Raw genomic sequence first — 27,567 nt, 5'->3', positions numbered from 1 at the left:
CTTGCTGGTCATAGGAAGCAAGAGGGGAAGGAAAACGAAGGATCGCTGCTCCTTCCTGAATTATTTTAAGCAACCTTTGCGAGAAGCTGCTTTTCAGCATTTCTATTATTTGTTTTTCTTCCTCCCGCTGTGGGGCGGGGAGCTGCACTAGCTCTCCCACGCGACTCCGCTCCGCTGTTGCCGTACACTATTATTGGAGTCTTTGCAAAACCCTTTCGTTCCTCCCAGCCAGTCCTTGCTTAGACTCTCAGGGCTACTGTAACCGAGTCGTACCACTTTAGTGGGAGGACCAGAGTGAGGGCCCCCCCCACGCTTTCGCCGGAGCGGCCGGACCCCGCCGTTCAATTGTTTGAACTTCCCCGCCCCCTAGCCCCGCCTCTCTTCCGCCCCCCCCCGCCCCGAGGGTACAGGCCGACTCCCTCCCTTCTTTCCCCGCCCTCTACTCCGCCCCACTCCCCAATCCACCGCCCCCCGGCTCCTGGGCGGTCCTAGCCGCTCACCGCAAGAAGAAAAGCCACCCGTTCGTCCCCCTTCCCCTACCTCCAATCCTTTGCCCAGGAGCTGCCTTCATCGCAGTCACGCCCCTTCCTTCCGAGGAGCTTTCTGGCTGCCTAAGCTGGTAGACCCCCTGATTTATTCCTCCATCTCCGCTCCCTTTCGCCTCATCTTCTCTTAGTTCTCACAGCCCCCTCCACCCCCACCTCCAGTCTGTCTCGCCTCGGACCATCCGCTGCTCCACCCTCCGGCCCGGTATCCTGCCTGTGCACTGCCACCAAGGAGAGCCCGGACGGAGCAGCGAGGAGGGGAGCAGCCGGGAGTTGGGGCTTCCCTCCTGCCTATCCCTGGCCTCTGGCCCGGGACCGAAGCCACTTGAGCGAGCAGAGTCGTCACCTTGTCTTCGTTGCCTTCAGGGGTAGGAGACGCGTGGTTACTTTTCGCGGGGAACTGGGGCAGGAATCCATGGTGGCATGAACTTGATCGTAACCTCGGCGTGAGTGAGTCAATCTAGATGCGTGTGGGGATGCCTGTGTTCTACTTTGCTGGCCGAGAGTTTTCCGGGATGTGCAGCAAGTTAAATAGGTTAAAGAGTCTGCGCACCTTTCCCCGTCCTACAGAGATGCTAATGGGTACCACTACTAGATGGTACTTTTACTTTCTTGCCTCCTGGGGTCCTTGTAGGTCTCTAGGTCATTAAGCACAAAAGGAATTAAAGACCAAAGGAAACTTGAGCTACGTTTAGCTCATCTGGAATGTACGCGCTTATCTCAGATTGTTAGATGCGTTACTCCTAATGCTTGGGGTTGGGGTGGGGGCTTACACTCGCCTCCGCCAGGGGCTGTGAATTCTTGAAGCCTTAGCCTGGAGTGATCTGCAGTGCTACACTCTTTTAGGTATATGTGTGTGTGTGTGGTCTTGAGGAGAGGGTTGCCCCTTATTTGCTTTATGGATGTTAGTAACTAGTTTTGCCTGATCATGCAGGTGTGTTGAGGGTCCCAAGCCTGGGTCACTGTACGTAGGTGCTTCAACAGCAAGATGGACTTATCAGTATATGCAAATGAAGAGAAGGAAAAGTGAGAGGGAAAGTGACAGTCTTTGTAGACTGAGCAATCCCTGGTAAATTGCCACTAATAGTAATATAATATCAGTAGTAATTTGCAGCAAGGGACTAAGTACAATTAAATGAGAGAGGAAAGGGCAGTTTGTGAAAAACGGCATTTCCAATCTCTAGCATGTATTTTAGAATTTTCTGACACCTTGTGTATCAAGTATCTAATTTAGTTTTCCTTCATCCTCCCTGTCCTCCCCCATCCCCATGAAGAAGTCGGGAGGCAGATTAAAGCTTTTAAAAATATAACCCTCTTCTCCCATTCAGAGAGGAAGATAATTAGTCACCATAATCTTCAATAATGGAGGGCTAAGTGTGTGTAAGTCTCCTTGAACTAGGCTGTGTGAAAAGTCCTTTCTTAGGACAGTCTTTGTGAAGCTTTCCCAGTTAGACCTTTCAGCACCCTCATTTACTAGCTAAGAGCAGTTTGAAATACCATTTTGGCTGTGGGATAAATCTTCACCCATCTCCCACCTACCTCCAATTGAGCAAGTGTGGCAAACTTATAAGAATGGTGGTGTTCAAAAACCAGTTACAAAGATGTCCCCAACACATTGCTTATTTGGGAACAAATTATTTACTTATATTTTTACCTAATTTCATTAGTTAGTTTTAATGGAGGAAAAGAAAGCAGGAAGGAGAGAAGGAACACTACAGGGTGACAATTTTAAAGGCTATCATATTTCAGATCAGCTGGAAAGGAAAAGTTGGCCTGACCAAACTACATTTTATAACTGGCCTGGGACATTTTAATAGCCAGGTGGTTGTAGAGTAGTTGCATCTATTTACAGATGATAACTCAGGTTCCAGCTATTCTGTATGGGTTTATCCGGTGTCATTTACAGACACTTTCTGGCACTACATCATACTTCATTTTAAGATACTTCTTTCTTTGGAAAAGTCTATGGCTCCGTAAAATTGAAAGTGCTTTTTCTTACTTCATAGTCTAGATATGAAGTAAACCTCTGACCATGCTTATATGTAGAGTAACTTTTACGTGAAAGTTGTGGATCTGTTTACCTATTTAAAAGATTTTAGAAGGGAATTTAAAAATTCACATTCAATACTGTTTTGGATTTGGAAATTGAAATCTCATTTCTGGTTTATGAAGTAGGATTTATTAGACTAATGCATTAGTAAGGCGTTTTGTGGAGTTGCTTTTTCTGAAGTTTTGTAAAGAACGAATCAGTCTCTTTCTAGAATGCCTTAAGAACAGTTTATTCAGAAAGCAGAGGGATGGATGCTATGACCTTGAGGTCCCACTGAGTGCCAGAAATCTAAGTGGGTACATCGGCTTCTGTGCCTCTCCTAAGAGCCCTCTCCCAGGGCCTGTGCCTTCTTTAAAAGGGTGTCTTTGTAATTAAGCAGTCCTTCTCCCCCATCCCCCTTTCTTCCTCTGATCCAACTTTTTAAGGGCTTTTTTCCATTTGGAGACAAGAGGAGTTTCTCACATTCTCCTACTTTCCTCTTAAGGTTTCTTTTCCTTTCTCCCCCCAAAAGTGCCCCAAAGTTCTCCGGATGGTTAGAAATTGTGTTTTGTTGGGGTGAGGGGGTGTTACCAATGAGGAAGTGTTGAGGATATATTCCTTCTTGAGAAATGTTTGTGACCAGGTAGCCTCCTCCATGGAGACTGAGCATTTGGAATGCATGAGAACAGTCTATTCTTAGGGACTGTCTGGAAGAAATTGTCCTTTGCACCCATTAAGCCCAGCTTAAACCCACTGAAAGGAGTGGAGAGAGGTGTGTGTGGTCGTGGCTGAGCCTTTTAGGATGGTAAATGGGTAAATGTTCCCAAATCTCCTATTACATCACCTCTTTCCCCCATGGATTGAGTGGGTTTGGAGATCTGCTTGACAAGTTAATTAGCTTGGGACTAAACCAATTTGTTTAGAATTGTGCTCCATTGATTTCCTGTCTCCAGGAATTTTCGTTGGTGGTTTACTATGATGTGTTGTCTTTAGTCTTGCTTACTTCTTCGTTTCTTGCTGCCTTTTGTGGACTTTGGTCCAAAATCTAGGGTCCCACCCCCAAGTCAAAGGTTAGAATTTGGTCTCAGGAACTAAGGGGGCATTAAACAAGCTGCCCATACTGCTTTACTCTCCTCCATGGTGGGCTTCTGACCCCTTTTAAAACAGAGAAAGGAGGGATGTCTCCCCTTCCACACACAACACACAAAAATCTGAACTAGAAAAAAGCAGGAAAATAGGAGGTCATTTGCTTTATAAAAGAATTCACTACAGTTTTCTTTGAAAGAAATAGCTTTCCTAGTTAGTGCCTTTGAACTATGACTTGATATATAAAAATTCACTATAACTGAGACTGCTCAGAAACATATTTATTGCATAAAGGAAGGCATTAGAATTTTGTTGTCATGATTATTTCTTGAATTAAGTGAGGCCATTATTTGGCCTTTGAAATCTTTTAGTTACATGGCATGGAGTTAATTGTCTAAATCATTCTGGCTTGTAATAATGCTGGCCACGTTTAGCCCCAGCCTACATCTACTTGTAGAAGAGAGCTAGTATGATTTTCTGGAAATATATCAGACTTCATGGATTTTGGTAAGTCTAAGGATGGGACTCTATCCCATATAGGTAAAAGATTTAAATTCTAGTTGTTGTATTTGAATAACCCAAGGATCCAGAAATTTTTTTCTGGTATTCTGTTCATGTATCTAGCAAGGCTGTCGAAAATAATAGCAACTGATGCCATTTTTAATCAAAGAATCCACAATAAGCTTTCCTAGTGAGCCTATTGGTGAGAGGGACTTGGCTCTGGGCCCAACTCTAAATCAGTTTACCACCCTTAGCAAGTTTCCTCCTCTGTAAATTGTGGGGGATTGGACAGCGTGATTTTGAGAACCAGTTATCAAAAGCTTATGGTTCTCTTCTTAGGCCTCGATTTCTGGTGTGAATGTGAATGATTCCTACTAGAATGAGGTGCAGCGGTTGTTAGAAGTGCAATCATGTAGTCACCTGGATGTAAAAAAAAAAAACACAAAAAAACAAGCAAAAAAGACCTCTAAGGAGATGTCAATAATCAATATATCAATATAAATGCATTGTGTTTTGTATTTTACCGACATATCAAATTAAAAAGCTAAGACCCTGCCCAGAACTTCATCAAGAATCCCATCATCCTAACAGATCACCTGTTTTCATTTTTCCTAGTTCCTTTCAAGTCCTTGTTTCTGTACTTGTATGAATTTTACAGAGTGAAGGTCATAGAAATGTACAATTCTGCTTTTAAATTTTAAAAAGAGCTCACCTAAGACTTAGCTTTGTAAACCTATGTGGAGGAATGAAGTCAGAACCTGACTGAGTACATAATCCCTAAACCATTTCTGTAATTTAGGGTGTTCACGTATGTAGCAAGGCTTTTAATTCTACTCCCCTTGACCTCATTACCCTTCCTCCACTCTTTTTAAGCAGAAAGAAAACTAGGATTCACTGTTTACTTTGTCTAAATCATTAGCAATGATTCTTAAATCACTGTATCATGATATCCCATCAAGAGAGTACAAATTTGGGTAGACTATGAAATCTCCCGAATGAGAAAGGAAAAGCGGGAAAGCACAAACATTTTTAATAGCTTTGAAAATAATATGTTTACATTAGAATAAATAATAGTAAGGAAACTAAGGGCTTTAGATAATTAAATAAAAGACATGTAGGTGTAGCAGGATGACCCACACATAAGAGGTTCTTCATTTGAGGCTTTACCATATAATGAAAGTTCAGTTACACGGTCCTTTAATTTTCCTTTGATAATGAAGGTATAGTATACGTATGATCTCCAATTTTGGATGGACTCATTCCTGGAAACCAATGGCTCTTCATAAATTAGATTAAATTTCATTAGCCAGGATAGGAAAGTAAAGTATGGGTTTTAGTACTTAGAAAGTACCAAGTTAAGTACAGGAACATTTTTTATGATATGTGTTCATGGGGAAAATGCAGATGGATATATTTGCTAACATCTCCTAAGGTGATTTTTGAAAATCTACTTTTTTTTAACTGTATAGGCTGCCCTTGACATTTGTTAAGTCACTTTCACTATTGCCCCAACTCCATGAAATATCATTAGACTGCGTGACTTGAAGCCAGGCTCTGGGTTTCTCTGCCCAACCATTTCTGACTTGACATGTGACCAAGGGTAAATGAATTAGATGCTCTGAGCTTCAGTTACCCTTCTGGGAAGCAAGGATATTAATATTTCACAGAGGTGTTTAGGCATGCTTCATATTAGGCACATGCTTTGAGGTCATTGGATGAAAGGTGTCTGCATGATGGCGGAGCAGGCTTATTATAGGGTTCTGAGCAGGTGTTCACTTTTAATGAGCTTTGCTCTCTTATACAGTGCCCTTTGGTGCCTCAAATGCCCTACTGACTATAATCGATTGTCCCAACATTTGTATTATTGACCCTCTTGGCTTTTATAAAAAATTAAGCATTGTCATTCTATGTGGTAAGTTGAAGTTCTAATAAGAGGACTCTGGCATCTGCTGGGGTGATGAAAAATAGCTTCAAAAAGAGACATTAGTTGGTATGTGCCATAGAGATCAGTGAGTTCTTCAAAGCTCTTCCAAAAGATTAAAAAGAGTAAAAAAAAAAAAAAATTCTGCATGTATCTGTGTGTGTGTGTGTGTGTGTGTGTGTGTGTGTTTTAAGGGGGAAAGTTTTGAGTAACATTTGCTTGTGACACATACTGATGATAGCCAGTAACTGAAACCCAGCCATTGTAGTGTTTTATACACAGCTGGTTTTTATTAATGATGGAATATTTATGCTTGCTGTACAATTCGTGGCTCATTTCCATGTGTATGTCAGAACTTAAATACCCCCCAAAGCAACATTAAGATAACATTAAGTATAAATGTGGCCAAGCTAGAAAGGGTGGATTGGGGGAGTCCTCTTTATTCTTTTTGGTGTTGCTTCAGATCACAATAACTGCCCCCCAACTTTAGGCATTGATGCTGATCTTTTTTTTTTCCTTTATATATCCCATAGCAAACTTCACATTTTGATCCTTTTGATATGGACAAATGATCCCCCCCCTTTCATAATGCAGATGAAACTGATGTATGTGTTTTTTAAGAGCATATTTTCCCTGCACATGCTTCTCATTATCCGAGAGGCCTGGACTCAATCAGTAAAGGAGCAGAGAAACCACATAATTGAAAGGAGAATGACGGTGGTGCATACTTGGAATATTTGTGGGAAGGAGATTGCTGACATCAGAAAATGTAGTGGCCTGAGTGTTAACAGCATTGAAGAGAAATAAGCTTTCCGTGTTTCTGTGCATTGAGAATTATTTTTAAGGGGATAAAAATATGGGCCAGGTTTGACATCCTTTTATGAAGTTGCCCTGGAAACTTTGATGAAGGTTGTTATAGAATGGTTCAATTAAAACCTTCCCCATTAGGAAGCTAATTAGTACATCACTTACTCATTTTGGTTGTTTTCAAGGGGCATGGATTTGCATTGTATTAATGACATTCTTTTCCATGTGATAGCAAACTAAGATAAAAATCACAGATGGGGAAAATTATTTAGATTGCCTATTTTGAAGAAATCTAATCTCCTCTTTATTACATTTAGGTTTTCAGTTCAGATTTTTCTTTCACTCTGTTTATATACAGTGATCACATTTTAGTTTAGTAGCCAGTTTTACTTTCTGGATCATGGGCTGTAAACCAAAGCTTGTTAATTTGAGTTTCCCATATGAATTGAAGAAATATGACAAATGACAATAAACCATTCTATTAAAATAACATTTGGGGCTTTTTTCCTCCTACAATTAGTTTCTCTTTGCTCTGTGTGTGTGTGTGTGTGTGTGTGTTTGGTGGAGGCAAATTGCTTTTTTAAAAAATAAATTTATTTACTATTAATTAATTAATTAATTTATTATTTTTGGCTGCGTTGGGTCTTTGTTGCTGCGCGTGGGCTTTCTCTAGTTGCAGCGAGCGGGGGCTACTCTTCGTTGCAGTGCACAGGCTTCTCATTGCGGTGGCTTCTCTTGCTGCAGAGCATGGGCTCTAGGTGCGCGGGCTTCAGTAGTTGTGGCGCACGGGTTTAGTTGCTCCGTGGCATGTGGGATCTTCCGGGACCAGGGATCGAACCCTTGTCCCCTGCATTGGCAGGCGGATTCTTAACCACTGCGCCACCAGGGAAGCCCCTGCTTTCTTTTTAAAACAAAAATTTTTGGAGCTAAGAAAAATTTGGTGACCCCCCCCTTTACCCCCTAGAACATTCTGTCTGCCTCAGGCTCTCAGTTAGGCTTCCATTAGGACAACGTGATGACTTTTCTGTCCTGGTACTTTTTGTGACTACACTGAGTGGTTCTCCCTTGGCAGCCTGAAGGAGAGTGGTTATGATGGGAACTGGAGTGCAGGATTTCTAGCATGTTCTTTCTACTGTACTCTATCTTATTTAGGGAAATGAATACTTGCTCCTGAGGGTTCAAGGCCATTTGCAATAGAATAAGTGCTCTGTAGCTATATATGTAATATGAGTCTGCTGTAGTCTTCCTTTCCCCCGTAACTAGTAAGGGACAGTCATTCTGTACATATATTCCCTGATGCTATGCCTGCGGCATATGCCTGCACTAGTTCTGGAGAGTAAGTGGGGGAGTTGGCTGAGTTATCTAATTTGTAGTTTAACTGATTTCACCCTACCCCTTCCTGAGAAGTCAGGGTCTAGATTTAGTTTTGCAGTGGCAACTCAGTCGAGACAGGCTCCTGGGGCTTGCAAGTCAGAGGGAGGAGGAGCAGCTGCCTTTGGGGAGTGACTCAGGCCCTTTGGTATGAAGATATGAAATGCTGGCTTCTGTCCATGCACCTGCTGGATGCCACACCTGCAATCAGCACCTGAGCCCCACTCAGACACAAAAACCAGACTGAAGGCAGATGGAGCTCCCTTCAAAAGGGGTACAACAAAACGGGGAGCTCCCAATTATGTTAGTGGAGCACGACTGTGAACGATTACATCCAGCCGTTTTAGTGTTGGTATGGGGAAATGTCTTAGATATTTTCTTACAGGTGCAGTGCACTGGCTTGCTCAAGAGAGAGAGAGAGAGAGAGACTGACTGACTGACTGACTGACTGACTGACTGACTGACTGACTGTTGGAGTCCCTAGGGAATTTGCTTTCCTAATGAATTTCTCCTGTGAACTGTCCTCTTAATAACTGGAGAGTCAGTTCTGTAGAAGTTTGTGTCTAGTAACCCAGCACAGGGCAGGAAGTCACAAGACCTGGGTTCTGATCCTGACCTCACCAGTAAGCCAGAGTGAAACCTTGGTCAAATTAATTATCATGAGCTATCTGTCCTGGACTTAAGCTTCTCCGGTTGTAAAATGGAATTAATCACATCGGCCTTTATTTCCTCACAGAGCTGCGGAGAAGGACAAATAAGATAACAGAAGTGAAAGAGCTCTTGTCTCCTTAGAAGAAAGGCTGAGAAACTTAAGGTAAGAGTATTATTGTTATCGCTATTCTATGTCTTTCATTCCTTTTCTTCTCTTTCTGTTGCCTCTAGCAAAGTCTTTGGAAAGTTATAGGCAATTATTAAGCATGCTTTATGTACCAGTTGATATTTTAGGTGTTGGGAAGGATACAGAGGAAAATCATGCACCCGGTCCATGCCCTCTAAGATTGCAATTTCCATTTCTGGCTCAGCCTATTATAATGGTTTCTACCTGGGTACTTAGAAGCATAAAAGACAAGAATTAACTTCATTTTTTCTCTCTGCATTGTAACTGGGGACTTCTGTCCCTGGAGCGGTGTACTACAAGGTCTAGATTGAAGGTATGTGGGGGAAAACCCGTGCAGTGTAAATAAAGGAATTTCTCTCTCACTCCCACATTTGCAAAGTACCTGACCCTTGAATGATCACTTTTTTTCAGGCGTCTATCCTTAGCTTCATCCTTGGTTCTGTTCTGCTCCTACTCTATATGTATGATCCAGCCCACTCTTTGACCTTACCTGTTATCCATATGCTAATAACTCTCCAAGATGTATATCAACCTATCTTTGACTCCTCCCCTTTCAGCTTCCCCAACATTGGTTATCAGATTCTATGTCTCCTACTCAGCTCATGAGTTTTTTCCTCTAGGAAGTTTTGTTCAGGTGGCCCAGAGTTTTTTTGCAGGGTCCTCTGCATTGCCTGAGCTATCTGCTCGTACCTCTGGTTTCCCATTGGATTGTGACCCCTCTGCTTGACTGGGAGCTCCTTGAGGACTGGACTCTTTTTTATTTCTCCTTTTTATCCATCCTAGGGCCTATACAGTACCTGGCTATAGTAAGTGCTCAATAAAGTTTGTGGAAAATATGGTGATAAATGTTGTGATAGAGATGTGTGTCCAAAGTCCCGTAGGAAGACTGAGAAGAGAGAATTAAATTTCCATATTGAGCAGAGCTGGGGGCAGGGGGAAGATGGAGAAGGACTAGGGAAAAGTCTTCAAGGAGAAGGTGGAGAGCGGAACTGCCCTCTTCTGAGAGTTCTGACAAAGCAGCCCAGGAAAGAAATGCTTGTTGTGTCTGCTCTTGCTAAGCCGGGGGCATCTCTGGCCAGTTGCCTCCCCTGCCTTAGGACTGGATGACTTTTATGGTCAGATCTGCAAATAAACCTCTGTCTATAACACATTGACCATGTAAGACAGGTGCCACTTAGTCATATAATATTAAACAAGGCTGACCTTAAATGTGCCTCTTTAACCATGGTTGAAAATAGAGGTACACATACAGGCTCATGGGTCATGTATGCTTAGTTCTATACAGCAAAATACCCTTTAAAATATATTGAAGATTGGTTCTGAAAATTAACAGATTTAAGTCTCAGAATGTAGCACATTGGGTCACTAGAACTGAATGTCTTTGAGCTGACTGTCAGATCTTTCCAAGGGCAAAAATGAAACATGATATCAGCCATTACAGGCCATGAACCTGTTCTCACCCACCTGATGCTTTTACTAATTAGCTTCTTGGCTGGGTGGCAATTTGGGGCAAGTGCATGCAAGCTGGATTCACAGGGGAGCCCACATTCCACTCTGCCATTTCGCAAGCCACTGGGATACTACACTGCTCCTCTTGGCTTCTTTCCCTCCCAGGAGTCCTGCTCTGCTCTGGTGGAAAAATGGGAGCAGGAGAACTTTTCATTAAATGGAGAGATTTCATGGGGCTTTGGTGTTTTGTTAGTTTTATTTATTTATTTTTTTAGTGGGTTGTCTGAAAACATTCATGTTCCTTGACCCATTAATTTCACTTCCGGGATACTATCATTAGGAAACAATCCAAAATATTGAAAAAAAGGCTAAATCACAAAGATGTTTTTGTAACATGATTTAGACTAGCAGAAAATGAAAAGCAATTTAAATCTCTTAATAATTGGAGAATGGGTCGGTGAATCTTGATACACTGGTTTAATGGACTATTACACACAATGTTTGTTAAGAAGTCTATGCCACAGCATGGAGAAAGTGCTGATGACCAAGTGAAATGTAGGACCCAAACTGATATGTACGTTAATATTCCACTGCTTTGTAAGAATACAAAAACACATAGGAAAAAAACTAAAGGAAATATTCTATAATGCTAACAATGCTTGGGTTGAGGTGCTGGGATTATGAGTGGTTTTTTTCTCTTTGTTTTCAATATTTGCATGTTGTGCTTATATTACTTGTAAAACAAAGTAAAAATAAAAGTGGGTAGTATGCCAGTGAAGACAGGAGATTGGTAAACTTTTCTCAGTTTATGCTCAATCTGATTTCATGGACTGTTTATACTTTTTCTGAGGCAAGAAGAACTAGGACATGATGGTGTGATCTGTTCCTCCCTTGGAATGGGTGTGCATGGAGGGAGGTGGAGGGGTGGTGGCAACAGGATTCTCCTTGTTACTCAGTGTTTCACTGCTCATGTACACTTTAGGGTTAATCACCTTTGTTGCCTATTACCATGTTCAAGCTAATTGTTTTAGAGTTCAGAAGAGTAAAACTACCAAATTGACCACGCCTTGAGTTATCATCTGCGAAACAGATAACTGACACTGATCCAAGATTTGGAAATGCCAAGGACTTATTGTGGTCCTTAAAATAATTTTCCAACCTAATCTAGATAGAAGTAGAGATAGGAGCAAAGAGGTGGGGCCGACTCAAAGCCTGTTCTTAAGCTAGCGCTGAACTTAAATAACAGCAAGTGCCAGGTTGGTATGATGTTAACAAGACCTAGAACAGGGTCCTGGAAACATTGATCAGTGGAGATTCCTGTTGCTCTCCAACCTACCTGCATACCGTGGCCTAAAGAGGAGAGATTTTGCAGGGTCCTTCTGCCAGACTTCTGGCTAAACGCCTTCCTCTTACGTCTTTGAATTTTCCCTCCTGCCATTAACATTTTACTTACAATGGAATTGGAAAATTGAATGTAGCATTAAGCCAGGTTTATAATCTGTTAAAACCAGAGTCGATTCAATTTAATTAATATTTATTAAGCATCTTCTATGTACGAGCTAATATGCTAGATAATATATTGTAGTGGAAGTGCTATTACCCTAGGAGTAATAAAACCTGCACTCTGGTCCTGGCTCTGACCACTTTTAAGCTCTGGCAGCTTCATCTATAGAAAGAGAGGGTTGAAGCACTAGGTGGTCTCCCAAGAGTCTTTCTACTTCTAGCCTTCACTTATCTAAGGACACCTGCACAAAAGACTGAGTTGCAAACAAAGGGTTTAAAAGAAAAAACCCTTACTTCATAAAATTGCTGTACCCTTCTAGAAGAAGACCCCTTTGAAATAATAATATTCATAGATAATGTTTATTGAGCCTTTACTATGTACCAGGCTCTGAGCTTAGCACTTTACGTAGATTACTTCCCTTAATCTTTATAACAACCCTTTGAGGTATGAGCACCGTTAGCCCTATTTTGCAGATGATGAAATTGAGACTTAGGGAGATCAAGAGACATGTATGAAGTCAGTTAGTAAGTCATAGATCCAGGATTTGGACTTGGGCAGTGTGACTCTAGACCCAGGCTTTTAACCATGGTATTTATACTGCCTGCCCATTACCCAGTGAAAGTTTAGGGATAACCTGCAAAGGGACCATTGTTTCTTACCTCCCAAAGGAAGCAATTAGTATCTTGCATTGCAGGACTCTTGGGAAAGCTGTTCTCTAGGACACTTCAGGCCACAATATGGACCAACATGAGAGGACATGAGAGAATTCAGTGGGCTGTTTTGCATCTTTGTGTGGGAGGTTGTGTGTGTGGGGGGGGTGTGTGTGGGTGTGTGTGGGTGGGTGGAGGCTGTGTGTGTGTTTTATGCACAAATACATGCACGTAGGTATAGGGGAAACTTTGAACTGGCTTCTTTCCATTTAGCTGGAAGTAAAATGGTATGAAACAAGTTGACCAAGATTTAGCAGAGAAACAGGTTTCCTAGACTTAGATTCTTTATCCTGGTTGGTGGAGTGAGGGGTGGGGGCAGAATAGGAGGAGGAGGTAGAAGGGATAGAAAGAAGATCTTATAGGCAGATTTCAAAATTAATTGAAGGGTAGGAATTCGGTCTGCCCTGCCCACCTTGTAATGTTGATTTTCTGGGTCTTGGCTTGGGAAATATCTGGGCTCTCACTAATGTGTTTCATTTTGGCTCAGCCCCTCAGGTATACTGGGAGTGGCCGATGACTGCAAATGGAGTAAGAATTTAGCTTGGCCTTGCTGCCCTGTTGTTGTTACAAAAGAGTTGAATACATAGATTCAAATTGCATTTTTAAAGAGAGAACCATGGATATCCTTTCTTCCCCTATCAAGTATCCTCAGGGACAGTCTGTTTGTCCAGGGGAAACAAGGTTATTTTATTGATTGAAGATGATGTCAGACCCCTGGCAGTGGCATGATTAAAGCTGTGGGCAGATTAAAGGTTGCAGAGTTCATAACTATTTTAATTCTTGCGCGTGAGACAAGGAATCTTTTCCTTTCCTTTCTCTAGTAAATAAATGGAGTAGTGTTCCCCTTCTTATGTGACTCTTATCATGTAGATGAACATAAGTTCTTTAAGGAAAAAAAATCAGTAAACTGGAGAGGAATCAGCAAAGCTTTTTTTCTTAGACGGATTTCTTTTCCTCTTTTAAACAGAAACAAAAAAGGCCAGGGGGCGGGGTGGTGGGGAGGGACAATCTGTGTCCGGTTGACATAAAGTGGTTTGGGTTTTGAAAAGGATATGGAGGAGAGGGGACAAAATTAAAGGAAGAGAGTAAGATTTTGGATATGTAAAGTTTTCTTGGTGAGGAGCTGGGTGTCAGGAGCAAGCCAGTACTGGAGAAGAATTGTAGTGGTTTCTCACCAGGGGCTCAAGTTTAAAAGCCTTGGGCTGTTTTCTGCGTGTTTCAGTTGAAGAAAAAAAAAAAGACAACTGTTTTGTTCAAAATTGGACAATAGAAGCACGGCGGTTATTTACCATAGCTCTGTTAATAGCCCAGCTTTGATTCCAATTAGAAGTTGTTCCTCTGTTTTGAAATTAGGGGAGACACCCAAAAATAATTACCTTGCATATTGGAGATGATTTTGCTTTTTGCTTGTGATTATACATTGGACCAAAACAAGATGGAAAGACAAATTGCCATGTTTGTTCACTGTATATCTGTTCATTTTATTTTTGGCAACATTGCAAGGAAATAATGTTCAATTAATCACTGTGTGGTTTTGTGGATTTTTTTTTTTTTTAAACTTGGATGTTTTGGACATGCTCCCAAAATACAGGGACGCTTGTGTGCTTCCTTTGCATTGCTTTGCTCCTCAAATGGTGTCCCTGGTGCGGATTAAAGGCTTTCCTTTAAGCGATATGAGTGAGTCATGGCTAAGCCAGGGCAGAAAATAGGAATGTAGAACATGTGCCTCTCACCTAAACACAAACCCTTCAGTTTCATAACCATTTTGGTTGGACCTGCAGGGCTTTTCTGAGGGTCAAAGGAGTAATTCGAAATGAGGACTATGTCAGATCTATATCTGGTGGGCGTTTGCATCTAGTCTCTATAACGTGAGTCCAGTAGTTTCCTTTTGTGGAGATACCGGGGCAGTGGAAGTGCTGAGAAAGCAAGTTGAGGCATCTTCTTGGAGAAGAGTTGCTGCTATGTGTGAAGAAGGGCAATCACTTTTGCTACTCCAGTAAGAATGGATGGGCCATTGATCAGATTGTAAGCTCTGTGAGGGCAGGAACTATGTGTTGTGCGTCTTTTGTATCCCTCATTGTGTTTAGCACAAGGTTGGCAAATGTGTGGAATAGCCAGGATGCAAGAAGTACTTAATGACTTGGTTGAAAAGAAGCTTGGGTTTTCTTCTGCCCCTCTGAGGCTGTAGCAGTTAAATCAGGAGCTTCACTGAGTGTTCTTTTTTTGTCTAAAATCTACCTTTTGATGACTGCCTTCCCTTCTGGGATGTGGGCCAGTGAGCCTCACTCACCTTTCCTGCTACTGATAGCAGTTTAAATGTTGCACCCCAAAGGTGACAGTGGTTATAGCTTTTGTCGTCACCTACCATTCCAAGTCAGAATGGAAGCAGCTGCTCCTGGGGGCTGTGAGGCTAGAGCAGAGCAATCCTGAACATTTCCATCCCCTGGAGACTGGACGACCCCCTGAACACAGCCGCTGGAGAGTGAGGTTTCTTTTTGTCCTTGTGGAAATGGACTCTGCCACTCACGTAAAAGGCAAGCACACGGGAGGTAAAGTCATCCCCTTGGAAGGACTGGTTTGGTTAACTGTTGGCCATTGGTGGCAAAATAGAAACGACGTTTTTATTTCTCCCTCCCTCCCCCTCCTGACCATTTCAGAGTGACCAGTGGTTGGACTCTTGGCGGCGCTTACCCTGAACCTGAGTGTTAGGGGAGAGGGAATCTGCCGTTGCGGTTTCTGGAGCTGCTCATAAGCAAGAATTCCCTATCCTGAGCAAGGCTTTAAGCCTAAAAGAAAGCAGAAATAGGTATGGACCATCGGTGTGAGTGGGTGCCGGTGTGTGCGTGCAAGCCCGGGTGTGTGCAGGGCGGGGCGGGTGTGGGGTGGGAGGGGGTGGCGCGCTCTTCAGAGTCTGCATTTCCCTGCCTTTGAGGAAGGCTTTCTAAGTGATTTTGTTTGAACCATGCATGCTCCCATTTCTATTTTTTGGAGAGAAGAGAAGTAGTTTTCTAGTCATCTTTCCAGTTTCAGGCACCAGCAGAAATTTATATGTTATACCTGTCAGCCTAATAGAAAATTGCAATCTGACAGTTTAAGTACAGGAGTCCCAGGGGGTCACTGCGAGAGAGGGAAAGTGGACTTAAGGGCAGGTTGCTCAGCCCCTTGGTGCGTACTTCCCCCCAAAATATGATGAATGGCATTTAAAAGGGGCCTTTGGAAGGTTAGCTGTGGGGTGAAACTGCTCAATAGAACAATTAGAAACCAGGTAGCAGTAATCATGCAAGAAGTGCAAAAGGAGGGGGGATGACCTTTTTCCATCTACCACACGCATCTTCTGGGTCAATCCCTGCAAGACTAAAGGAAAGGGGGTCATGTTTCCAGAGAGACTGGAGACTATTTCAAATCATAGAAGTCAGGGCCTGGGAGCCAGGACTCCAAAGTTCTCATCTAGGAACCCGAGGCTGGTTAGGTTGACCTAATTGTGACTTTTTGTGTGACATCATGTCCATTCTCCAACACTACTTAAGATCCTTGAAGTGAAAGTTTCACTATTGAATATTAGTATTGAATTGCAGGACTTAACATGACAGACAGATTCTGTCCAAAGATTTTATGAGCCTCTAATGAATTTGCGTAGACTATGCTGTGCAGAGAGAGAGAGAAGAGAGAGGTCGCCTACTACCATTTTTCAGGTGGGAAAACGGAAGACAAGAAGAGAGGAATCAATTGCTTAGGTTAACCTGTAAACCCATAGCATGATTAGAATTTGAGTCTTAAGTTGTCTTTACTACTGATATCCATTTCACTCAGCCCATATTATTTCCCTAAGAAGAATTGGGGTGGGGGAAGGGATATGGTAATCATACCCTTTCCGGAAGGATGACCTTTTAGTTTTTCAATTTCTAAATGCTGTCAGTGGCACACTTCAAATAAAGAGGGCTTCCCCTTTAAGCTCCTCCTACCCAACAACAACAACAAATTCTCAATGACTATTTCTGGATGGCTGAAAGAGAAACTTTGTCAATAACAATTATCCCAAGCCCTTCTCTTACTAAGCCAAGGAGTATCCAAAATGGACAATACCAAAAGGATTAAAAAAAAAAAAAAAAGATATGTTTCAGAGTTTTATGAGATCAGAGAAAAAGATTTGCATCAAGCAGAGATCATTTCTATCTGGTGCAAGCCAAGCTCTCTTCACTTTTTATTTATTTGAGTTATTATTTGGCATTTTGTAGCTCCCTCCACATGCTGAACAGCTTTACAGATCCTGCCTATGGGGTAATTTCCCTCACGGTCCTTCCCCCGCTGCCACAACCATAAGAGTTGGATTTTTCATTTCAGTAGAATACAGAGAGATGAACTTTGTAAGGACCTAGGAAAATTGCCCTCTCTGATCACCCTACTTGGCTGCTTCACGTTTCCCCAGTGCTTTTAACAGTTAAGTCAAGATTGAATACTTAACCCAGGCTAAAAGTAAAAGAGGAAACAGAGGGCTCTTATGCCTCCAAGTTCCTCGTCATGTCCATGTTAGAGCCAGAAGCCGCCAACAATTAACCGATTAATTCTAGATTCAGTTCTCTACTTTGTCTCTGCAGTGGAATCCTCACCCCCAAATACTCATTTTCTTCCCCTTTAGAGGACTGATTTATCCATCACCTGGATGTTAAGCTTCCTGTTTCCCCTTCCCAGGTCAAGGGCAGCCCAGGTGCCCAATTTCTCTCTCTCTTCACAAGGCACCACCAGCAATAGAGATGAGAAATTCTGAAGAACAGCCAAGTGGAGGAACCACAGTATTGCAGCGTCTGCTACAAGAGCAGCTCCGCTATGGCAATCCTAATGAGAATCGCAACCTGCTTGCCATACACCAGCAAGCCACAGGGAACGGCCCTCCTTTCCCCAGTGGCAGTGGGAACCCAGGCCCTCAGAATGATGTGTTGAGTCCCCAAGACCACCACCAACAGCTTGTGGCTCATGCTGCTCGACAAGAACCCCAGGGGCAGGAAATCCAGTCAGAAAACATCATCATGGAGAAGCAGCTTTCCCCTCGAATGCAGAATAATGAGGAACTCCCGACCTATGAGGAGGCCAAGGTCCAGTCCCAGTACTTTCGGGGCCAACAGCATGCCAGTGTCGGAGCTGCCTTCTATGTCACTGGAGTGACCAACCAGAAGATGAGGACTGAGGGACGCCCGTCAGTTCAGCGGCTCAATCCTGGAAAGATGCATCAGGATGAAGGACTCAGAGACCTTAAGCAAGGACATGTTCGCTCCTTGAGTGAACGACTAATGCAGATGTCACTGGCCACCAGCGGAGTTAAGGCCCATCCGCCTGTTACCAGCGCTCCCCTCTCCCCACCACAACCCAATGACCTCTACAAGAATCCCACAAGTTCCAGTGAATTCTACAAGGCCCAAGGGCCACCTCCCAGCCAGCATAGCCTGAAGGGCATGGAACACCGAGGCCCCCCACCAGAGTATCCCTTCAAGGGCATGCCACCCCAATCTGTAGTGTGCAAGCCCCAAGAGCCAGGGCACGTCTATAGTGAGCATCGTCTGAACCAGCCAGGGAGGACAGAGGGGCAACTGATGAGGTATCAGCATCCCCCTGAGTATGGAGCAGCCAGGTAAGAGAGTTCCCTTTCTGTCATTCCCTGACCTCATCCCCAACCAGCTTCTGCTGTGTGTTGGGAATCTTAAGGGAAGGAATGGGCAGGTGTTTGGTATAACAAACTCTGCAGTGCATGGCTGGCCCCTGGCTTAGCAAATTTCCTGCCAACCTGAATTTCTAGCCTCTTCAGCCGTCACTAGCCCTGTATTAACATACCCTTGACTTTATAGGTTGAGCATGGCCCCAACTGCCTAGTGGCTGAACAGGAGCACAAGTCTTGATTTCAGCAGCTTTTCGCTGTCCGGTCTCCTCAGATATTGAAGGAAGAGTCAGTGTTCCTCTTCTTGTGAGTTATTAAGCCCTTCTTTGAGGGGAAGTAAATTATCTAGCGCTTGAGTCTGGAATATCCTATCACTTTCATTTATTCTCCTCCACAAAGCTCTCCTCACTAATTTTTGCAAACAAATCTTTCTGCAGAATTTGTATGATGTTCTCAGACACTAAACGAACATCCAGATATTATTGTTGGGAGAACTATATATGTGCAGGTTCAGAATGTGACTTGCCTTGTACTTCCTTGCAGTTCATGAAGTCTGGACTGCTTCATCTTTCTTCTGTAGAGAGTTTGCTAGCTGCCGGTGACATTTTTAAACATCTAAGTTAAATTCACCTCATATCATATAGATGCTAAAATGCAGAAGGAAAAATATTCCCATGGCTTCTGTACAACTTGCCATTAGTTCAGGAGGACTGTTTTGTATATTCATTAATTCCTAAATGTACTTCTGAATTATTCAGGGACCCATTGACTCATTGCTGTATCAACCAGACCTTATGATTCTATGATTCTGTTCATTGTTCCTATTGTTCCCGTTGGGGCCATGTCTCCAGTCAGGAGTACTTAAGCATATGGGACAGAGGGAAGGTTTCAACCTTGGGCAAAAATGATGGCAGTTATGTGTGGTATTCCTGCCTTGTTACCATGGGTAGTTATGGGTGGCTTTTTTCTATAGGCAGCCCCTAGACGAGGCCTGTGATCTCTTTGATGCCTAACTTTTTGCCTCCTGTCCCCTCTTACTCATTTGGGAAAGAGTCTCTTGGCTTGAAGTATAGTGGGTGACTCAAGAAAGAAGGCAGTCAGGGGGTGGAGTAGGGTGAAGGTAAGAGAATGCACCTGGCATTTCCTGGTATTTCATTTTTTTCACCTCTAGGTCCTGTTTTTTAGCCAGAGGCAATTCACTTTGGGCTCCACCCCTAACTTTGCCAGTTTAGGATTTTTTTAATTCCTTAACCCAGGCTGATTTCCTAACCTTTTTCAACCTCCTCTGTGCAGCTTTCAAAGGGCAGGAGCCTAACGTCTGATAAGTGGCTAGAAACAGGAAATGGGGTAATGGACAGGGCCCTTCCGGTTTAAATGAGCAAGAACCCAATTCCCATCTGCCCAACGAAACGGAAGACCCAGGGAGGGGTTGGTCCATTGGACTGCTTAGCTTAATGGAAACCCATCCAAACCAGCAACATGGCAGTGAAGCTGGGGGGTTTTATTTTGCTCTTCTCATCAGCATGGAAGAGTGTGTGGGCCTCCCTCCTGTATGTGAGTGGGCTGTAAGTGTATTGCCTTGTGGGAGGGGAGAGTGTTGGCTGGGGTGTGGAGCAGAATCCAAGCCCCGCTCAACACATGGCCCGCCTTCCCAGGAAAGCTATTTTCAGAACTCATTCACCAGCATTGTTTGTGATCTGAAATGACTCCCACAGTGTTTGAAGCTAGATAGAAAAGCCCTTTGATCTGCCTAAATAAATATTAAGGAGCCCAAAGAGAGATTTTTCTTTTTCCTCCCCATACTGATTAAACCACCAGAGAAACTTAGCTGCATATATTTAACCGGAAGGTATTTGTATTTTCTCCTCCCTCCTATGTTATCTGTGGCTCTCTCGCTCTATTCCCCAAAGCGGTAGATTCCACGCTGATTACCCTCTCTTGAGCGGTATTTTAATACACAGGTTTGCTGGAACAGTTTTTTTTTTTTCCTCTGTGGGAGAGGAATAGGGTGCTTGATATGCTCAAAGAATAATCAAGCCTAAGACAATCCTAACCAGAAGATGCTCTTTGTGAGCTTTGGGTCTGCAGCAGACAAACACTGGCAATAAAATTTTTGCAGAGCCTGGGGTGAGGGTGTGGCACCTATTGACAAATTACTGGCAAGGGGAGGTCCTTGAATTGCTTTCCGTAATTATACCACTTTTAGGTGGTGGCACATTTTTCCTCCTTTATTTCCTTTAACCAACTAGCTGGACAGTTTGTGAGTACCTTTCCAAGTAACTGCCGCTAGCACCAAACGATTAGAAGACAAAATCCTTAGTTCTTAATCCACAAATTACAGATCAAGATTCAGAGTAAGCTCTTTGAACAAATTGTTGTTCAAAAAACCTTTGTTGGCCCTTAGAGGTGCGGTGAAATGCTAGAGATTTGCTGTTAAAATGAACAAAACGTTATAAACCGACTTTTTTATTACTTCATCTTCCCTATGCCCTCCTCCCCACTTAAAAAATAAATATCCTGAATGCCCAGAACTCCAGATGGGAAACAAGGCCAAGCCATCTGAAGAATTAAAACTTTTCTGAATCTTTGTCTTTCTAAGTGCTGAGCCTTTTCTGCATCCGGGGTTTATACATTTATCAACTGCTTTTAAAAATTAAATCCTTTCTGTTTGTAAAGCGGCCACCTCCTTTCAATTGTTGAAATCGTGCCCAGATCTGAGGTTTCTTGAAATCCTTTTTTAGTGGAATCTAAGGGTGACCTAACTCTGTAGTTCAGAGCGGAGCTGGTTGTGCAAGAGAAACAATCAGGAATTTGCAGCCCTCTCCAGGATTCAGAGAGTAACCATCACAGAGCCTGGGAAAGGCACAGTTTCTGTGGGGAGAATAAATTGGGTTCCAGGCTGTTGGCACCTGCTCTGGTGAGAGTGTGCATGTGCGGGCTTGCACACGTGTAGGCCAGGAGTGTATAGTGTGCGTTGGGGGTGTGTGTGGGGGGCTGTGTGTCTGGGAAGGGCAGGGGCTCCAGTCAGAGAGGTGGCAGGGTGGAAGTTGCTGTGTCAGCTCAATGGATCTGCTTTTGCTTTCCCTTTGTGTCCTCACAAGCTGTCTCTGGGAGAGATTTCCCCCGGCTTTGAGGAGATGCTGATTTTGGTCACTGGCCTCTGTCCTGCGTGTATGTCAGGTCTCCTTTTCCGCAGAGCACCTGGGGCCCAGGTTGTCTTAGGAAGGAGAAGGATGAAGGGAGGGAAGGGGCAGGGAGGCAGGTCAGGGCGTCCATGGGATCATGTGATTGTGTTGTCTACAGGCGGCTTGTTGTTCCTGGTTAATGTGTCAGTGGGGAGAGATTCCTGTTGCTGTGCAGTGGAAGGACCTGGGGAGTGTGCCGCTCACCCAGCTGCCACCTTTATTATTACTGTTACTCTGATTATTTTTTAATCTTGAGTGTAGTTTTGCTTCCTCTGACATTCCCCCAGCTCGCTCCCACTCCCGTCATTCCTCAGCCCCCTTCTCTCAGGGGGGAATTCACAGGAGTGTTAATACTGTCCTACTTTTTCATGGTGGGCGGATGCCGGAGTCCAGATGGAGTTCGTTGGCTGGAGGGCTTTCTCTCCTTTTGCGACGGCCCAAACCTTGCTTCGTGTTTGCAAACCCGCCAGGGGCGGACTGCGTTGGTTTTCCCAACATCACGGTGCACTGAAGTCTGCTCCCTTTTCCAGCCTGGGGAACCCAAGGGGCAGCTGCCTTTTCTCCACTTATCTTTAGGCAGAGCCCAGAGTCGTGGCCGGGGCCACTGCCATCCTGGGCTTATCCTACTCTGGAGACCTCCTCCCAGAGATCTTGTGGTCTCTCCTTTCCCGAGGCCCCTGGGAGGCCATGTTCTGTCCAGGGCATGGAGGGGCCTTTCAGGAGGGAGGCCAGGGCAGGCGGGAGGCCAGTGGCCAGTCTGTTTGAGAGAGAGGTCTGGGTTGCTGATGGGACCCAGGGGAGCTGTGGGAAGGAGGCCCAGTTCACAACTGGGCATTCAGTCTTTAAAAGAGAACACCTCCCGGGCCTTGGGTTTCCAAATCGTGGCACTGAGGATGAAGGTTAATATGGTCATTTACCCCTTAAAATTTGAAAGCTGGATTGAAGAACATGAAATTTAAGCCCCTCTTTTCTGCGCAAGATATACAAAAGCCCCGACAAATCCCAGGACATCATGCTTTAACTCTAGGGATATATATAAATTATAATAGCTCTTACTAGAAGTGGAAGGAGAGCACATAGTCCATTTTACTTCTGAGGAAACTGAAGATCCACAGCATGAAAAATGCAGGAAGACTCTCCCCCAAATAAGTTTATAAACAGCTCCCAGGCTTTTGATTGAATGAGTGCTTTGAGCTCCTCGACATAACGGTTATGTATGGTAGCAACTTTCCAGTTGTAATCATAAAAACCATGTAAATTCTTCTGTCTACAAAAACTTTTCCCTCTTCAATATTCAACAATTATTTATAGTGACAGATGTGTGAAATTGGAAGAATGTGGGTACACCAGACGCATTGATGGGGCTGAGAGACAACCTTCGGCTTGAGCAGGTTTGAGGGCTCTGGCGAACATCTGGGTTATTGGATATCTGTGAGCAAGTGTTTGGAATGGTTTTGTAGCTGTAAAAATCCCTCATAGTGAGGATCTCTTGTAGAGAGAGATAAATGAACAGTAATGACAACTGGAGTATGTGTGGGAGGGATGTGCTTTAGCATCTGGAATGCCTGTTAAAAGTTAATTGCTCCTGGTGATTCGTCCCAGTTTCACCACAAATTTTATGCAATTTAGTGCAAAGATTAAGTGGATATCCCATAAGTAAAATCACTAACAGGGTCAACCATTCTCATTGGGAGGTAGATATGAGACTCTTTGTAATTCCTATGGAGATCAAAACTGAGAAGAGTCCAGTATTTTTGTAATTCATTTGTGACCTCGGGAACAAAATAGGTTCATGCAGATGAAGTAACTTGAGCAAGGTTACACAGCTAGTAAGCAGTAGGAAAGGTCTCCAAACTCTGTTGGTATCCAAATCCTGTGCTCTTAGCCATCTGTCTTCCCTGGATTGAGAAATATCAACTGTAGGACAGGCATCCACAGGATGTGGGAGTATATGAGGGTAGCTGGGCATGGGCTGGGGGGTGAACAAGTTTTTTTGTTTTCAGTGTATACCGACATATTCTTCCTGGTCGTGGTGATGGTAGAAGTGATCCATCTGCATACTCTGATTGTTTCCCTTAGTGGCTGATAGTCCAGTATTAGGTACAAAAATGGAAGAGTCACATTAAACCATGTACCAAAGTTCTCTTTCTAGAACTTTCTATAAGCAATAGGCTGGGAATCTGAACATCGGTGGAAATCAATGCATTATAGTAGTGGAAAGAACCAGAAAATGGGACTCAGGTTCTACCCTGGAACTGCCACTAACTCACTCTGTAATATTTGGCAGATCACTTCCCCTCTCTGTACCTCAGTTTCTCCCTCTGTCCAATGACAGACTTGGACTAAAGGATTTCTTTAAGGCCTTTCCAGTCCTTACATTTTGTGATTCAGTTAAGTCAAAAATAGTATGGTAGTGTTGCCTGTAATCCCCTCCAAATCTTGGGATTATTGCTGCTAAAAGGCATCATTCAATTATTAACTGTAATCAACAATAATTATTTGGTGTCCCTAATGTAATAAGTATCTATATATCCTCAAGTAATTTTTTGTGACTATATGAATTATCCAAGAGAGTTGCAGATAATACGATGAAGGGTTGTTCTGACGACGGTTTGCCGTTTCCTTCTGCGCAAGTGCAACGAACTTTCTAACTGTGACTCTTTCTGTGTGCTGGGCCACATATAGAATGCCAGCAAAGGGTTAGTTTGAAATCCTGAGGTGACAGTTACCTAGTTGAAGACGAATTTGAAATGCTTACCCTTGAATAACCAGTGTACAAGGATGCATCACTTAGATTTTCACCAAGCAACCTTTGAGATCATCTGGTTCCATCCTGCACGGGATCACACCTCTGTCGGTCAGGTATTCACAGGACCCCGTAGTCTGACCCTTCCTGCTCCTCATTTCTCAGCTGCCTGGGGGCCCTGGGAGCCTCCTCGTCTCCCTTTCTTGTGCCCCTCTCCCCAGTGCCTTTAGAGGGAGCTTAACCTGAGCACACCCTCCGTGTTTTCCAGGCCAACGCAGGACATCTCATTGCCGTTGTCAGCCCGGAACTCTCAGCCTCACAGCCCTACTTCTTCCCTCACGTCTGGGGGTTCCTTACCCTTGCTGCAGTCTCCACCGTCCACTAGATTGTCTCCTGCCCAACACCCCTTGGTCCCAAACCAAGGAGACCACTCAGCTCACCTGCCTAGGCCGCAGCAGCATTTCCTTGCTAACCAGGCTCACCAGGGGGATCATTACCGTCTCCCCCAGCCTGGCCTGAGTCAGCAGCAGCCGCAGCCGCCGCCACCGCCACACCATCACCACCATCACCAGCAGCAGCAGCAGCCAGGAGAAGCCTATTCAGCTATGCCTCGGGCTCAGCAGTCGTCTGCTTCGTATCAGCCAATGCCAGCCGACCCTTTTGCCATTGTTTCCAGAGCCCAGCAGATGGTTGAGATTCTCTCAGATGAGAACCGGAACTTGCGGCAGGAGTTGGAAGGATGCTACGAGAAGGTGGCGAGACTGCAGAAGGTGAGGCCCCCCTATGGGGATATTTGAGTCTTTTTGAAATCTTATTGGTTTAATATCGATGTAAAAGTCTCCACTTGTGGGTCTCTGCATGACTTATGGGCGCGTCTTCAGGACTCTTATATTTCAAGGTTATAGATGGAGCAAACTTTGGACAAGCCTTCTGCCTGTCTTTCTAGCAGAAGTAACATTTCACAGACACCATAGCCCTCAAGCAAGCTTAATTGAGTGTTTGAGAATTACAAAAGGCAGAGAAACTGCTTCAGAAGGTCAAGAACACTGGAGAGGTCTGTGTAGGTGAAGGACCTGCCAGCATAAAGACTTTTCCTTTTGATTATATTTTCCCAAATACTGATTTTGAATGTTCAATATAAACCCATAGTTCCCAGAAAAATCTCACCACTGAAGTTAGATCCTGCCCTGCCTTGTTCTGGAAAGGGCTTAGAGTACTTTTCCGAGTGGCAGTTCTCACAGTAACCCTTTTTCAACACCCTTTCCTTTTCCCTCTTCTTGCTTTGGTCCTTCCCTGCAGATCAAATTCAACATCTGCTCTCTTTCTCTGGTGTGTGTGTGGGGCAGGAGGGGCTTAGCACCACAGCTGGGTGACAGGTGACAGCCCTAGGCTGAGGAAGTAGCAAAAGGAGTGTATGTCCCAAGTTCACATTCTTTCCTGGGCCCCTCCTGAGTCTACTGCAGCTGGGACTTTAGCTCTTGAGTGCCCTAAGCTAGGAACCTTAGCTCTTGGCTTCCAGTGGCTGTTGGTGAATGGGGTTATGCCTTTGGCAGCCTCTTTACAGCTTTTGTCATTGTGGAGCTCCTGTGGTTTGATCTCCCGACAATGCAGACTGTTCAGGGAGGTGAGGGTGAAGGTGGAGGAGGGAAGGAATGTTGCCTGGTATTGTTCAGCAACTCTGTCCTTAGGAGATACCCAGGAGTGGAAATTTCAGGGGCCTGAATGAAGCTGACAATATGTAAACACCAGATCTGGGTCCTAATGAAGAGGGGGGCTTACTATCAGCTAAGTATTTTTATGTAGCAAAAAATGCTTACCACCTACCCAATGTTCCCAATTCTGGATGGGGGTTGTTGGATAAGAAATGTTTCTTCCCAGCTTCGCCCACAATTTAAAATTTTCTCCCTCCTCTCATACCTGACCCCCATCACATTGGTACAATAAATTAATCATACTCACACACTAGAAGAAGACTGGCCCTTTGGCTGATTAGGTTTAACAGTTGACACCGCTCCCTAAACTCTCTATTCATGGTGGCCCTGGCCCCATCTTTGATGCAGTAAACAAAGGATGGACCCAGATCTTCTGCAGGCGCTCTTTGCCAGAGGATGGTGAATTTTTTTTTGAGGGGGAGGGTGGGTGGCAGGGAAGTGGAGCAGAATAGGATTTGGGTTGTTGTTTTGTTCCCCAGTATGGGGAAAGATGCCTCAACCAGGTGTAATCGGGACAGCTTGAGTGCTGGGAGAAGTGAAGGCCGACCCAGTGCTGCAGTGCATTAGAGGCACAGGTGGGGGAGAAGAGGACAAGGAAAGTGGGGAGAATAAGGTAGATATCAGCTAGTAGTACTAGAAAAAAGAAGAAGGTCCGAGGCTCATGAGGGGAATAAGTAGACTGAATAAGTCTGGAAACCCACCACCATCCTCCCTCTCCCCTGCCCACAGACCAAACCAATGGATATGCCCTTCTGTGACTTCTTTTCCTGGAAGGTCCTGTTGACAGATGTACAACTTGCCCTTTTGGAGGGAACAGTATCTACAAAGAGGGTAGGGAAAGGATCGGTACAACGTCTTGAAAGAGTCCTCTGAACAGCTTGAGTAAAGGGACAGCCTTCCACGAGGATGAGAGAAAAGGGGACCCTTGTGCACTATTAGTGGGAATGTAAATTGGTGTAGCTACCGTGGAAAACAGCATGGAGGTTTCTCAAAAAACTAAAACTAGAACTACCATATGACCCAGCAACTCCACTCCTCGGTATATATCCGAAAGAAACAAAAACACGAATTCAAAAAGATCCATGCATCCCAATGTTCATAGCAAGATTGTTTACAATGGCCAAGATATGGAGGCCACCTAACTGTCCATCAACAGATGAATGGATAAAGAAGATGTGGTATGTATACACGCACACACACACACACACAAACACACACACACACACACACACACACAGACAGACACACTGGAATACTACTCAGCCATAAAAAAGAATGAAACTTTGCCATTTGCAGCAACATGGATGGACTTGGAGGGCTTTATGCTTAGTGAAATCAGTCAGACAAAGAAAGACAAATACTGTACATTATCACTTATATGTGGAATCTAAAAGCAAAACAAACTAGTGAATATAACAAAAAAGAAGCAGACTCAAAGATATAGAGAACAAACTAGGGTTAAGAGTGGGGAGAGGGGAAGGGGGAGCGGAGAGATAGAGGTAGGGGATTAGGAGGT

The 27,567-nt window shown here is 44.0% G+C and overlaps 1 protein-coding gene across 5 annotated transcripts in view; it reads left to right on the top strand.

Annotated features, from left to right (window-relative positions):
* Positions 1–511: 511 nt before the first annotated feature.
* Positions 512–27,567, top strand: part of AMOT (angiomotin) — a 59,348-nt gene continuing 32,292 nt past the window's right edge. Inside the window, exons 1-5 of one of the 5 annotated variants that reach the window (XM_036840517.1) lie at positions 512–913; positions 8,997–9,074; positions 15,419–15,567; positions 17,495–18,384; positions 24,608–25,109. In XM_036840517.1, coding sequence (XP_036696412.1) covers positions 17,513–18,384; positions 24,608–25,109 — 1,374 coding nt within the window. In that variant the 5' untranslated portion in view covers positions 512–913; positions 8,997–9,074; positions 15,419–15,567; positions 17,495–17,512. The other 4 variants (XM_036840515.1, XM_036840516.1, XM_036840518.1 and 1 more) reach the window with 4 other exon arrangements.

This window comes from Balaenoptera musculus, chromosome X (assembly GCF_009873245.2).
Source record: "Balaenoptera musculus isolate JJ_BM4_2016_0621 chromosome X, mBalMus1.pri.v3, whole genome shotgun sequence".
NCBI classification, from domain to species: domain Eukaryota; kingdom Metazoa; phylum Chordata; class Mammalia; order Artiodactyla; family Balaenopteridae; genus Balaenoptera; species Balaenoptera musculus.
The sequence above is the reverse complement of the archived record's forward strand: the minus strand, read 5'-3'. Positions and strand labels throughout refer to the sequence as shown.